The sequence below is a fragment of the Trypanosoma conorhini genome, assembly GCF_003719485.1.
Source record: "Trypanosoma conorhini strain 025E chromosome Unknown Tco_14.4_contig_00568, whole genome shotgun sequence".
Classification (NCBI taxonomy): Eukaryota; Euglenozoa; class Kinetoplastea; order Trypanosomatida; family Trypanosomatidae; genus Trypanosoma; species Trypanosoma conorhini.
Genome location: NW_021704656.1, coordinates 1 through 12,321, shown reverse-complemented (window position 1 = coordinate 12,321; position 12,321 = coordinate 1). Strand labels below are relative to the sequence as shown.

The window sequence follows — 12,321 nt, the reverse complement described above, 5'->3', positions numbered from 1 at the left end:
GGGAAAGAAAAATACCGGCATGATGTGGGGTTTCTGTGATTTTTTATTGCTGTATTTATGAGTCACGGTGATGTGCGTTAATGCCGCCAAATAAAGCGTTGGCTTCTTTTGGCCTCATTAAAAAGTTTTCCATTTTCCGATCTTTCTTTAATACTTTTTGTTTTGCTGAGTTTCCGTTGCATTTTATTTTATTTACTTGTTTTTTTTCTCTTGCTATGCTAAAAAAGAAATGCTTTTACTCTTTTTCTGTTTTTTTTTACTTTTATTGCCACTCTTTTTTCTTTTTCATTTCAGGTCTCTCTGAAGGTGTTCGATGCTGGCTAGTCTCTTTTACACGCGCGCTGCGCCCCGGGAGTTGACGGCAACGGATGAAAAAAGAAATGATCACAAAAGTGAATGCACAACTAATGCGAAGGACGCAAGTGTTCCACAGCCTTTTCTTCAGCGCCAAGCTGTAACAAATCACGCCTTCCTGCCTGGGGTTTCGGCACCGCAGAACCAACGCAGAATGAGTCATTCAGGGGAATTTCTTTCTTCTGCGGACATTTTCAGGATCGGCTGTGAAGATTCAAGCTTACCGATCGAGGATGAGAGTTCGAAAAAGGTTCCTACTTTAGATGAAAAAGCCTCTTTGGAGAGGATTAAGCCGTTATTACACGGCTGTTTAGTGAGAAGGCGTATGAAAAGTCGCTTAGGTCGTTTATTGATAGCAAAAATACTTGAACTAAAAAAACAGGATAGAGTTCAGGATAACTTGGGCAGTTCAAGGGGCCAGGAGAGCTCGCAAAGAGCCGTTTGCCTTTCACACCTTGTTTCCTTTGTGGAACATGGCAAAAGTAACAGTCAAGATGATGAGTGGCAAAAGACGCATGAGAAAAAAACGGTGAAGTTGGTAACAAAACCAGGCTCTGACACTAAAAACAACCCTGAAGGTGCCAAGATGGATCACCATTTGTCACTTTCATTGTATTCATCTGATAAAACCCAAGAACTGGGGCAGCAGATATTTACCTCTCTACAAGAGGCAGTAGGGACAAAAGAGCAACATATCGAAAAAATAATGAGAGATGTTACCCCCGCCTTTTTATTAGAGAGAAGGTCAATGTTTCTTCGTACTATATTTGTTTTGGAGGATTCCGACGGGCGTTTTGCGCAAGTCCCAAGATTAATAGTCGGAGATGGGTCGAATATCCTGAGTCCCGATCGTTCTTTGATGTCTATCTTCGGGGGTCAATACTTTCAGCTTATAGATAACATGAATCACATATGTGGTGCTTCACGTTAATGTACTTTATTGTTTGCTTTTAACAATTGTTCACTATTGCAGTTATTTTTGAGTCATGCGTGGCACATACGTGCATATGTATGTGTCTAAATCACTTCCCCTCCTTTAACTCTATTTAACGATAATAACGTTTGCGATATCGTATAACTGTCTATGTAGATATATCCTTATATTAGAACTTTTTTTTCTCTTATTCTGCTTTCCGTTTACTCCAGGTTTCATGAGGCGTTTTCTGAAAACTCAGTGGACACGGGAAGGTGCCAAAAGATGGATAGCGTTACCTTGGAAATCATCCATTCCGCCTAGGGATGATCTGCGTTGGGAGGGAATTGGGAATTGCGTGGTTCAACAGGCCCTGGCTTCAGACACAGGCCGCTTGGCGTTTGAAGAATGCTCTATTGCCAGACAACAACTAGAAATTCTTGTTCAATCTGCGGGATATGACGCGAATGTTTTCGTGTTTGGTGGATTGGTGGTTTTGGGTCTTTTGGAAGTGGGAGGAGATGTGGATTTTGTGGGTGTGATGGACGTTGAGCCTGGAATTGGCGAAGCAGGTGAAATTGTATCTCGTTTATCAAGAGAAATGCGACGTCTTGGTATGAAAAGTAGTGCGCTACCAAGAGCCCGTGTTCCTGTTATAAAAGCTGATCGGGTAAGTAAGTTGCTTCCTGGCACACCGCTTCATCATTTGTCTGGCTGTGGATTATTTCAATTTACACGGCAGCTAAATGAGACTGAAACCGAAACGTTCAGGACGCGCATGCAAGAGAATTATGCTGCCACTCACGTTGACTGGAATAACAATCATCAGTTTGCAACGATCGAATTTACGTCTACAACGGCGCTTATTTCTGCGCTAACGCAGGTTAAGCGCCATGAAGGCATCGATATTCCTCTTCGCCTTCCGGTTGACCCACGAAATGGACCAGAAATTTACAGACTACCGTTTGATTTTTGTTTCTCCTCTATTGGCCTGAGAAACTCGTACCTTTTGAGTAATACTCTTTCAAATTATGAATTTTCCAGACATTTACTTTTGTTGATAAAAAAATGGGGTCGAAGTAGCGGAGTTATCAACTCGATAGATGGTCTTCTTGCTAGTTACGCCTTAACTGTGATGTGTGCTCACTTCTTGATCAAAGTTGGAAAGCTGCCTAAAGTATCAACGCTACGTTCTACAGATGAGCCACAGCTTCTTCCATTTTTTCCCGATTATCGTCCACTTCATGATGGTAAAGGCTCTGACCTTGCAGAGCTCGGATTTTTAACTGCAGCCTTTTTTGAATACTACGGTCACATTTTCGACTACGAAAAAAGTGTCGTTTGCACGACAAATATGAATCTTCTTAAGAAAACAATGCGATGGGAAAAATCCCCCGGTCTGGAAACTGGACGACCACCATTTTTTGAGTTTGCCATCAAAGATCCTTATGGCTTGGATAGTATAGGAAGAAATCTTGATCGCGAGGCCACTGAATACGTTCGAGATGCTCACGCTGGCGCCCTAAGGTCTCTTCTTGAGGGAAGAAAAGACCCAGAGTTTGCTATCAATACCATTACACAATCCCCACCACGGCCATATAGAAAAAATCGTACGTTGGCCTCGAGGGGCATTGCCTCTATAAATTGCTCACCTGACCAACTGGAGGCTCATCACATGCTAAAAAAGATGGAATTTCATGAGCGTAGAAAAGACATGGAACGATTTGGTCAAAGAACTGTGAGACGCACAGAGCAACAACGTGTTGTGTCAAATGTCGCCAATGACGTTCTTGGTTGGATACGCAGCGACGACTCGCAATAACACCACCAACACCAACAATCAAAAAAGAAAGCAAAACGACAAGAAGGAAAAAAAACTGTTAACAACGACATATGGAAGAGCGATTTCTTTCATTTTATTTTGTTCTTTGCTTTTGCTTGTTTTTTCTTTTCTTTTCTTGAAAAGGAAATATATAACTCCAATATAATGCACTGGTTCGTTTTTTTTCTATTCTGCTGCTTAGTTTGGAGCTAGCATGTATGATGTACTCAGGAAGATCCACTGGTCTCCACAGCTAAGAATCATCCCAAGCGTGGAGGCAAGCGCTACTGAAAGCGATATGCCATGGCTACCGTTAAGTAAGATTTTTGAGGGTCTTTTTCTGACGTGTGAGGAGACTGTATCTAATCGTCGTTTTGCACAAAGTAGTGGGATTTCCCTTATTCTGACATTGAATGGAGGCGATTATGTAGCTCCCTATAGAGTGTATGAATATTCTTCTGATATGCAACGCTGCGTTTATACCAAATTGACTTCGTTTTCTGAATTTCTAACTCGACTTGATCGTTACACTTGTCAAGAAATACCCGATGAGGTTCAATTTCGGAAGGTCTTCCTCCGCTCGGTTCCGGCTGAAGACAGTCCATCGTATGATATTAGTTGTCACTTTCCTGAATTATGTACACTTATCGAGCTGGTGATGGTAAATAGAAAAAATATGCAAAACTCTTCTCTAGCTTTACATGCGATGGCGGTGAATTGTCTTGTGGGTGTGAGTCGTTCTGTTACAGTGGTTGCCGCCTATATTATGAAGCGAAGCGGATGCTCCAAAGACGAAGCACTCATAATGGTGAAAAATGCCCGTCCTGTGGCAAATCCCAATCCTGGGTTTCACGCTCATCTTTTGTCCTGGGGAAACGCGGGGTATTATCGGGTGGTGGATTGCTTGACTGCTTTGCTGGCCGCCAGTGAATTACGCCACGAAGGCAAATTAATAACATATATGGAAAAATATTTTCCACTAATACTTCGTCTTAACAAGTTGGGATGCGATAGGCAATTTTTTGCGCTTGCTATAGCGGAGGCAGTTCTCGGTGAAGACGATCTTCGTTATGCCTTGGAAAAAGTTTATGATCATATTCTGTACTCTGTGACTGATGAAGTTTTTGCCGACGTTCCTGCGTTCTTTGCTAATGTTTCTGAGACGATTGCGGGGTTTTTTCGTTTTGTTCCAATGTTTTCCACTTATACCTTCAGAAGGATGGATTACTGCTTTGCTGACGCTCTTTATTATGAAATTTGCAAGAGTCTTGCGGAACTAGGGGTTAGAAGCCATCACCCCGATATTGTGGGTGCGTTTTGCTCTTTTTTTGAGGCCATTGGCTTAAAACATGTGGTGAAAAACTCGGGTGGGCGACCGCGAATTATTGACTCCGTTGGGAAAACAATTGAGGCCTCTTCAGAGAAACTGATATTGTCATTTCCGTTTCTTCCATTTTTGGCACCATTTGCGGCGGGATTCCTTCCACAGAAGGAGGTGGAATTTTTTGGGGAAGAAAATTGGACAACGCAAGAGGTGGAAAGTAAACTTTCCGAGGTGCTATCAACGTTTCGAGAAAACTTTCTTCTAACAGCTTCGGGAACGGAGATGTCGTCTGATCCTTTTTTCAATCCGGGTCGCTGGCATGCTGGGTCACGGCTTCGTTTTCTGGAGTATGACATGGAGGTAAAGGTGATGGAAAGTGTGGAGAGCGGTTTGACATTGTTGGATGCTGTAAGCCCGTACCTGAAGTTGAATGATTGGGACTCAAGTGTTTCTTTGGCTTGGATGCGCAAGCTCACTGGTGCAGTCGTAGGCACAAGATTCTTTTATGATGCTGTCGACAGCTATTTTAAGCTTCACTACCGTAACTCTGCTGCTGTGAATGCAGCATGCTTGGTTGCGAATAAGTTCGCACCATGGGAGGAAATTTTTGGTATACTACAAACTGCATCTACTTTGTATGTCAATAAATGCGGTGAAGAGTCTTCTGATTTTTTGATATGGATAAGAGAAGAGTTGGGCCCGCTGCTTTCACAGGGCATCGTCTCTATCCCTGCGTCGTAGGGACGCATTCCCAATTGTTCAAGTTTGTCGTGGTTGATATTATTAAAATTGGTCTTCATTATACCTGATTGGTTTTCAATTTTTTTTTTATTGCGTTCCCCGCCGACGAATCGTTTTTGTCTTTATTCTTGACGTCTAACATCATATACTGTACAGTAGCGTTTTAAAGACGAGCACGCCCTATTGCAGTGATCATTCTCCTCGCTCTTCGTCTTCTTCATGCTTAAGTGAGAGGGTAGTTTGTTGGAAATGGCGAGCGCTTTCGATGACATCACTCGCCAGTTTCTCAGGCGCAACTATGACGTGTTTGACCGTGACAAAATTGGGCGTGTGCCCCTAGCGGATCTCCTCACTCTTCTGCAGATCTGTGGGGCCACACCCTCCGAGTCGGACGTAGAGAACTGGAAAAATGAGGCGGATCCTGATGGACGTGGGTCTATGAACTTTGAGGGCTTTTGTCGCGTGATGATGATAGCTTTTCAAAACATGAAGACTGCGCGAGAGCTTAAGAGCGCATTTCAGGGACTTGATCCTGATGGCAAAGGGCTTTTGTCGCAAACTGAGCTGCGCTATTACCTGACGAGTTACGGTGACTGCTTGAGTACAGAAGAAATGAACGAGTTTGTTGAGGAGATGCGGTCTGAGATGGACATGGAGGGCAACTTTGTCTACTCTGACTTGGTTTACAAGATGACCCCCGAAATGTTTCATTGACGTTGCAACCCCACGACTTCTTTGAGCTGCGAATGTGCGTGCGTCGCTAGAGTTGAATGTATATATACATAATATATATTTATATATATTTCTTTGTTCTTCTTGTGGCTATTTTGTGTTGCTTGGGCGAAAGTATGTGCTGCGGCGTTCTGAGTGAGTGTGCATTTTTATTGTTTTTAAAGCTCTTCTTGGTTGCACCCCCTCCAACTCTCTTTTTTAAATTTTTATTCCGCTTTCTCTCTCTCTTTCTTGTATTTCGTCTTTATTTCTTTCTCCCATTTTGCCAACCCGTCTGTGTGTGTGTGTGTGTGTGGCTAAAGCGAGGATGGCGACCGTACCTGTAATTCTGGAGGACACCTTCACGGTCACGGCTCTCAATCCGGATGGGGTTGTCTACATTAGGGTGTCACGAATTCAGTGCAAGAATGAGCGCGGAAACCTCACCATCACAGCAGACATCAACACCGAAGAGTTTCCCGTGAGCCTGGACGACCGCCTCACGATTATGCTGGCGAACTCCATTGAGTTGTCGGGACAGTCGGGGGCCAAACATTACGACCAGAGTGTCTACCACCGCGAGACACGCCTGCAGGACTGCGACTACGCCATGCATGGCCGCGTGTATGGCCATGAGGTGGACGAGAGTAGTTTAGATGTTAAGGTGCACATCAGCTGTGGTGGACTTTTGACGCAGGTTATTGGTAGTCCGCAGAGCTTGCGGGACATTCACTACAATAGCGATGTCTACATCTTGATAAAGCGTGTGGGGAAATGAGGCGGGGGAGGACTTCTTCATTCTTTGGGGGTGAGGGTGCTTTCCCGTACTGGTTGTGCCATCAATTCTAACTGACTGAGATGAGGGATAAGAGAAAAAAAATATGGAGAAGTAAAAAGAAAAAAAAAGAGATGCATGCATGCATGCATTTACACACAGAGGAAACCGGTATTAATGCTTGAAGAAGTTTTCGTCTCCTTGTTTTCTAATCAAATAGAAAGCTGAGGAAGCGGAAGAAGAAAAAGTCGTGGTCATAATTCCCCTGTTGCTCTCTCTCTATAAATGTATGGGTGTGTGAGCCACTCATTGTAGCCTTCTTCAGTATTTATTGATTTTCCTTCTTTACTTGCTATTGCTATTGCTGGGTGCTGCGTCTGTGCTGCGTGGCCTGATGTGCTCTTATCAGCTGTGGCTCCGAGGGCCTAGCCATGAGGCGTTCCAGAAGCGAAGCCCTTGTTTGCCTGCATGCGGCGTTTCTACGTCAACAGCGGCGTTGCGACACGGATGGGGGACAGCCGTATCGTCGTCGCTCTTCGGACCCTCAAAGCATTAGGGAGAGGGGGAATTTTCAGAGGGATATGCGGTTTTCTAAGCAGCGCCCTCTTCCAACGGCGCCGTGGCTGCAGGACAAGAAGCGAACCTACATGGATGACGCTGAACGCTTGTATGGCCGTAAGGAGACGTGGTGCAAGGTGAAGGATGCGGCACTGCGTGAGAAGTTGGCGTCTTTGCTACAAGACTATTTGAAGGACATGATTGACGCAACTAAGCTGGAGGTGCGTAACGCAAAGAAGTATATGCGGCTCTCCGACCAAATGGATGCCGAGTATCGCAGTTGCGTGGCAGCGGCGACCTCTTCCTCTCCACACCTGCTCCGTTCGTGGGCACGGACGGTGTGCCGGAAGGAGGGAGAGGAAAGTCGTGTGCCGTCTGTGCCCTGCGGTGCTGAAGCATGCGCTCCGTCAAGGGGAGATGGTGTTACTGCCCCGCTTGCCGACGAGGAGGATGGCGATGCGACTAGAGAAGAAGAACAAAGCCAGGAGACGCGTCTGGCGCGGAGTAAGTTTTTGGAATCGCGACGTCACCAAGGCGAGGAGGCCGTGCTGGAAAATACACCTGCCACCATGGATCTTTTGAAGCATGAGAAGCGGACCGCTCCTTATTCCGCGTTTCCGTTTCTGCGCCAGCGGGCCATGGAGAAGGAAGCCACCTTGGACCCGTCCTTGGTTGATTGGACGGCGAAGTACTTCCCGGAGGATGACGATCACACTTTCTCGTCCCCACCAAAGCTGCACAGGGGTGCAGAGGAGGGGGGAACAAGCACGGCTTCTTCAATCGCACCGGCGTCAGCGGGGAATAATGATCCTTCCTATCCCAAACCGAGTGCACGCCGTCGCTTGCAGCGCTCGCTAAGGTTGCACGAAGACATGCATCGGCCCACGTTTGATGCAGAGGGGGTGTTTTACCGTGTTCGTCGACAGGGCAACGAGGAGGATCGTGCGGCAAAACCGCGGGCTGTCCGCGGCTCCGACGAAACCGCTGGCCGAGGCAGTGAGGTGGTGAAGGTGCCGTGGGACACGGTGGTGAAGGCGAATGAGCAGGGCTATTCTGCGGATATCTTACGTGCCAAAGAGCGACTGCTACGGCTTTCAAGAGGCGAGGATCCGGCGACCATTCCGTGATGCTTCCCTTCACCTCTATTAACTGCTCCTTTGAGGAGGTGTCGCTGTTGCTGTTGCTGTTATCCTGCTGCGTGCCCGGCTGTGTGGTAGATGGCTGTTTGAGGTGCAAAGATGTCTTGAGGTGTGACGTGCACTGAGGTTTATTTTTGCACTCTTCTTCTTTTATGATTATTATTCTTCTTCATTTCAAATTTTCTTCTGGAACCTATCTTCAGTGCAGGGCACACTTGATGAGTGTGCATGGTAGTAACTTGCTTGAGTGGACAAGTCGTTAGGTGCCGTGTGGACTATGGTAATGGCATCATCAAGCCCTTTTTGCGGGGTGCCACCAGTGTTTACTCGCGTGAGGGAGTGTTGCTGGATCTCAAGCCAACCGATCACATCATGTTTCTTTTTGGTGACGTACATATGACAAGTGGGAAACTACCCTTGTATGCGGCGTCCCAGCTGCAACCTACCGCCGTGGTTCCTGGCATACATGTGGGCAGCGTGGTTAGCTTCGTGTTGCAGCAGCGTGTATTTTCACAGGGAGACCTCCTTGCAGGCGCACGTCAAGGGATTCAGGCGGCTAAGGTGACGATGAATGATGATGCATCGTTGAGCGCTTCTTCACATTGCCTAAGCAACAGTGAGTGGCTGAGGTGGAGGGAGGAGCAAAGGCGTTTAGAGGGACTGCTGCGGAAGAGTGGCCGGAGAAGTGCCTCCGCTCCCCATGACACCAGTTTGGACTCGTTCAGCGTCATGCCCATCGATTTCTGAGACACTGGGAGGGCCACAAAACTTTGTTGATTTTGCTCGACTTCTGTGAAGAAGTACTCAACGAGCACAGAGGAAGGGGAGAGGCGATCACCATTCTCAACGCCAGTTACGCGCCCGTTCCATTTTCCCCCCTCATTTTTTGCTTCCTGCCTCAGTGTGTGCAATAGGCGAGTCCCCGGTCCCTCTCCTAGTTGTTTGCTTCTTCCTTTACTTTCTTCCTTCCTCCCCTCCACTTTATTTGCTTTTTGTTTCTCCCTCCCAAGTAAAGGCAGTAAAGGAGAAGCATCCAATACTACAACCAACAAGGGAAGAAAGGGAATCTAATTGGACACGTTTGCAATTGACTAACGACTTCTCCATGTTTCGTGTCTCTCACCTCAGTCGCATGGCGCCTTGCAGCGTGCTTTACAACAAGGGAAAGGTGATATCGTGGATGTCGGGACGCGGCTTCGGCTTTATTGAGGACGACGTGGACAAGAAGCAGCACTTTGTGCACTTCTCGGCTCTCCAGACGGAGACAGGTGGGTTTCGCTCTCTCACCGTAGGCCAGGAAGTTGAATTCGAGGTTGCCTCGCAGGACGGACGCACCCGCGCCGAAAATGTGACCGCGCCGGGGGGCTCGAAGTTGCCATCCGGCCCGCGACCTCCGGAGGGCATGGGACGCGGCCGCGGCTTTGGTCGTGGCCGTGGTGCCGGTGGCCGAGGCTTTGGCGGCAACGGAGGCCGCGGGGGCGGCGACAGCTACCAGGGCAGGGGCGGCCAGAACCTCAGCGACGATTTCTAAATCAGAGAGGAGGAACAAAAAGAGGGGACAGTAACGGGCGCGTGAGGGGTGCACGTTGGTTATGCGGCAGGGGTGGGGTCATAAGCGGTAACGGGTTCATGTACTTTTCCAAGGCCTGCCTGCGGCGAGAGATTGGCGTGGGATGCAGGCACACTGCGAGGAGGATCCAAAACTCCCCCCCAGAGGAATGGTAAGAAAAACAAAGAGTGGGGGCAAAACAGAACAAGGACCGAAAATAAAACGTGTGTCGCGTGGTGAGAAGCCGATGGGGTATATAGTTAGCTTGCACCCCACTCCGCCGCACTCACACCTTTGAAGGGCGTTCGTATCGTTTTGTACACGAAAGAAAAGAAACACGCAGAAAAACGAGGGATACCTCTGCAGTAATTGGGAGCAAAAGTATGAATGAAACCAACGAAGGAAAGAAAAAGAAAATATATATATATTAAAAAAAACACGAACAAAGAATAAGAGACAAATGGGAAAGAATCACGTCAGACACACTCCTGCTGCTTCCGTCGTAGCCAATTTAGAGAGGAGACAGAACCTAGCCATTTACCTGAAACAGCCTAAGTTTTGTTCTTCAAACTGAAAGTGAAGTTCTATTTTGTGTGCAAGTGTTTTTTTTTCAAAAAAATTCTTGTTCCGTAGTCTGTCATTCTTGCTGCCGTTTTTCCTTTTTTTCTCTCCTTCGATTCGCAAATGCTCCTCTTAGTTACTCTAAACAAGCACCACATATTTGTTCACATAAATAAACATATAATATATATATTTCCCCCACGGTTTCCTTGAAGCACATGGACAATTCGGCTCCCCACAGTGGTGGCGAAAGTGTTTGCAGTTGTGCCATGTGTAGGCTCACGTGCTATGTTTCTGGTGTGTACAGCAACCAGCGAAGGGCATCGAAGCATGTGATGCTCGCTCGCCCGTCGCCTTTTTTCACGGGAACAGGAGGCATTCCCCCTCCGCTACCCCCGGTGGATCTGACCTTATTTCCGCAAGAGCCGCGTGTATGCCCCGCTTACGAGGCCTACGGCTTTTGCCCCTTTGCTTGCGTCTGCTTTTTGCCTCATGTTGCTGGAACTGAGCCCTTGGTGCGTCCAGTGGGTGATGCTAACAAGGAATTTGACCGTCTCGTTACAATCTCACGCTTGCAGGAGGACGAGGAGCTGTGGAGCTGTGCCGTGTGTGGTTATGGGGGCATAGACGAGAATAGTCAAGGTAAGGTTGGTGAAATGTACTACTACCGCCAGTGCCCTAGCTGCTCCTTGATGTGCTACTGTCCGTATATGATTTATTTAATTGAGGCTGTACTGGAAGCGGCTGGCGACGATTACCAAATGTTCAAAACGCTAATAGATCGGTATCGAGAGGCAATGCCGGATATCTTGAAAATACCTCTGACCTACGAGGCACATCGTCTCTCATCTATGGCATTCGCTTGGAGCCTAGTTTCACCAAAATGTGTAAAAGATGCGTTGGACGCTGCGTATCGGGCGCTACCTGACATGGCTGCGCTCGTCAGCGTTGGTAGCGGCACTGGATACATTGAGCACATTTTTAACAGAGTGGCAAACGGCGCAGCCGCAGTTCCGAAGGGCCCGGATGCATCCTTGGGTCCATCCTCCTTTGAGGGTGTGCACGCCTGCTTCTATCCACATAAAAAATTACCCGTTTTCGCCTTTGATGAGGTTGCACTGAACTGTCCCTACAGCGTCGCAGTTTCGTTGGGAGGTCCAGCTTCACTTCTCTCACTAAACTGTCCCAAATCAGTTTTGCTCTTGTGTTGGCCGCCGTTCGGTTCACCCCAGGAGGAGCAGAGTTCGATGGGCTTTGAGGCACTTGAGTACTTCACTCAAGCTGGTGGGCAGGTTGTCATTTACATTGGTGACGTCGCATCCACAGGGGACTGGCGGTTTCACGAGTTACTCTACACACACTACAAGCTCCTCAAGGAGTACCCGGTTCGCCGTGAGCTGCGTCGGTGGTATCCTCAAGAAATGGGCCTGGTTTACGCCGGAAACGACACTATCGGTGTCTACAAAGTGAGGGAACAGCCGCTGCCTTCGCCACACTGGCAGTGGGGAACCTGCAGTAGTTAATTCACTTGGACCCAAAGGCGTTGCTTACCCCCGCTTTTTTTTGCTGCGAGCCTGCGATAGGGGAGTGGCCTGGCGCGAGGTGCGTCTGGTAAAATAAATAAAATAATGGCAACAAAACAAATGAAGCTACTGCGCCGATAACGTCTTCTCTCGGCTGTTTCACCGTCTGCAGTTTCTCAAAAAGTGTGTGGGCGCAGAAGGGCAGGTGTTTTTTATGTGCGGGTTCCTGCGTCGCACGACGCTCCCTGCGGCTTCCGAGGTGGCGTGGGCGGCGGCGGCCGCTGAAGGGGCCGTCAAAGCGGCATTTCCCTTTGGCGTTCTTCCGCCGACGCGCCTGCACGCGGGCGGCAC

The 12,321-nt window shown here is 47.8% G+C and overlaps 9 protein-coding genes across 9 annotated transcripts, besides 7 other annotated features; all 9 read left to right on the top strand.

The window, feature by feature from the left end:
• Positions 1-313: 313 nt before the first annotated feature.
• Tco025E_07401 (uncharacterized protein) lies at positions 314-1,285 on the top strand (the record flags this gene model as incomplete). Its single annotated transcript, XM_029374267.1, has 1 exon — positions 314-1,285. One exon carries the CDS (start codon positions 314-316, stop codon positions 1,283-1,285), a length of 972 nt encoding a protein of 323 aa, XP_029225633.1.
• A 220-nt stretch (positions 1,286-1,505) lies between these two features.
• On the top strand, positions 1,506-3,089 carry Tco025E_07400 (putative RNA polymerase I; the record flags this gene model as incomplete). The annotated part of the gene is made up of 1 exon (XM_029374266.1): positions 1,506-3,089. One exon carries the CDS (start codon positions 1,506-1,508, stop codon positions 3,087-3,089), a length of 1,584 nt encoding a protein of 527 aa, XP_029225632.1.
• An 83-nt stretch (positions 3,090-3,172) lies between these two features.
• Positions 3,173-3,227: a sequence feature (GA-rich).
• Positions 3,228-3,303: 76 nt separating this feature from the next.
• On the top strand, positions 3,304-5,154 carry Tco025E_07399 (putative phopshatase; the record flags this gene model as incomplete). Its single annotated transcript, XM_029374265.1, has 1 exon — positions 3,304-5,154. The coding sequence occupies one exon, from the start codon at positions 3,304-3,306 to the stop codon at positions 5,152-5,154; it is 1,851 nt and encodes a 616-aa protein (XP_029225631.1).
• A 249-nt stretch (positions 5,155-5,403) lies between these two features.
• On the top strand, positions 5,404-5,868 carry Tco025E_07398 (calmodulin; the record flags this gene model as incomplete). The annotated part of the gene is made up of 1 exon (XM_029374264.1): positions 5,404-5,868. The coding sequence occupies one exon, from the start codon at positions 5,404-5,406 to the stop codon at positions 5,866-5,868; it is 465 nt and encodes a 154-aa protein (XP_029225630.1).
• Positions 5,869-5,924: 56 nt separating this feature from the next.
• Positions 5,925-5,957: a microsatellite.
• A 143-nt stretch (positions 5,958-6,100) lies between these two features.
• Positions 6,101-6,142: a sequence feature (GA-rich).
• Positions 6,143-6,158: 16 nt separating this feature from the next.
• Positions 6,159-6,181: a microsatellite.
• Positions 6,182-6,193: 12 nt separating this feature from the next.
• On the top strand, positions 6,194-6,643 carry Tco025E_07397 (RNA polymerase B subunit RPB8; the record flags this gene model as incomplete). The annotated part of the gene is made up of 1 exon (XM_029374263.1): positions 6,194-6,643. The coding sequence occupies one exon, from the start codon at positions 6,194-6,196 to the stop codon at positions 6,641-6,643; it is 450 nt and encodes a 149-aa protein (XP_029225629.1).
• A 428-nt stretch (positions 6,644-7,071) lies between these two features.
• Tco025E_07396 (putative U4/U6 small nuclear ribonuclear protein) lies at positions 7,072-8,325 on the top strand (the record flags this gene model as incomplete). The annotated part of the gene is made up of 1 exon (XM_029374262.1): positions 7,072-8,325. The coding sequence occupies one exon, from the start codon at positions 7,072-7,074 to the stop codon at positions 8,323-8,325; it is 1,254 nt and encodes a 417-aa protein (XP_029225628.1).
• A 152-nt stretch (positions 8,326-8,477) lies between these two features.
• Positions 8,478-8,525: a sequence feature (GA-rich).
• A 40-nt stretch (positions 8,526-8,565) lies between these two features.
• Positions 8,566-9,084, top strand: Tco025E_07395 (uncharacterized protein; the record flags this gene model as incomplete). The annotated part of the gene is made up of 1 exon (XM_029374261.1): positions 8,566-9,084. The coding sequence occupies one exon, from the start codon at positions 8,566-8,568 to the stop codon at positions 9,082-9,084; it is 519 nt and encodes a 172-aa protein (XP_029225627.1).
• Positions 9,085-9,279: 195 nt separating this feature from the next.
• Positions 9,280-9,315: a sequence feature (GA-rich).
• Positions 9,316-9,469: 154 nt separating this feature from the next.
• On the top strand, positions 9,470-9,868 carry Tco025E_07394 (mitochondrial RNA binding protein; the record flags this gene model as incomplete). Its single annotated transcript, XM_029374260.1, has 1 exon — positions 9,470-9,868. One exon carries the CDS (start codon positions 9,470-9,472, stop codon positions 9,866-9,868), a length of 399 nt encoding a protein of 132 aa, XP_029225626.1.
• Positions 9,869-10,289: 421 nt separating this feature from the next.
• Positions 10,290-10,357: a microsatellite.
• A 308-nt stretch (positions 10,358-10,665) lies between these two features.
• On the top strand, positions 10,666-11,970 carry Tco025E_07393 (uncharacterized protein; the record flags this gene model as incomplete). Its single annotated transcript, XM_029374259.1, has 1 exon — positions 10,666-11,970. One exon carries the CDS (start codon positions 10,666-10,668, stop codon positions 11,968-11,970), a length of 1,305 nt encoding a protein of 434 aa, XP_029225625.1.
• Positions 11,971-12,321: the final 351 nt, after the last annotated feature.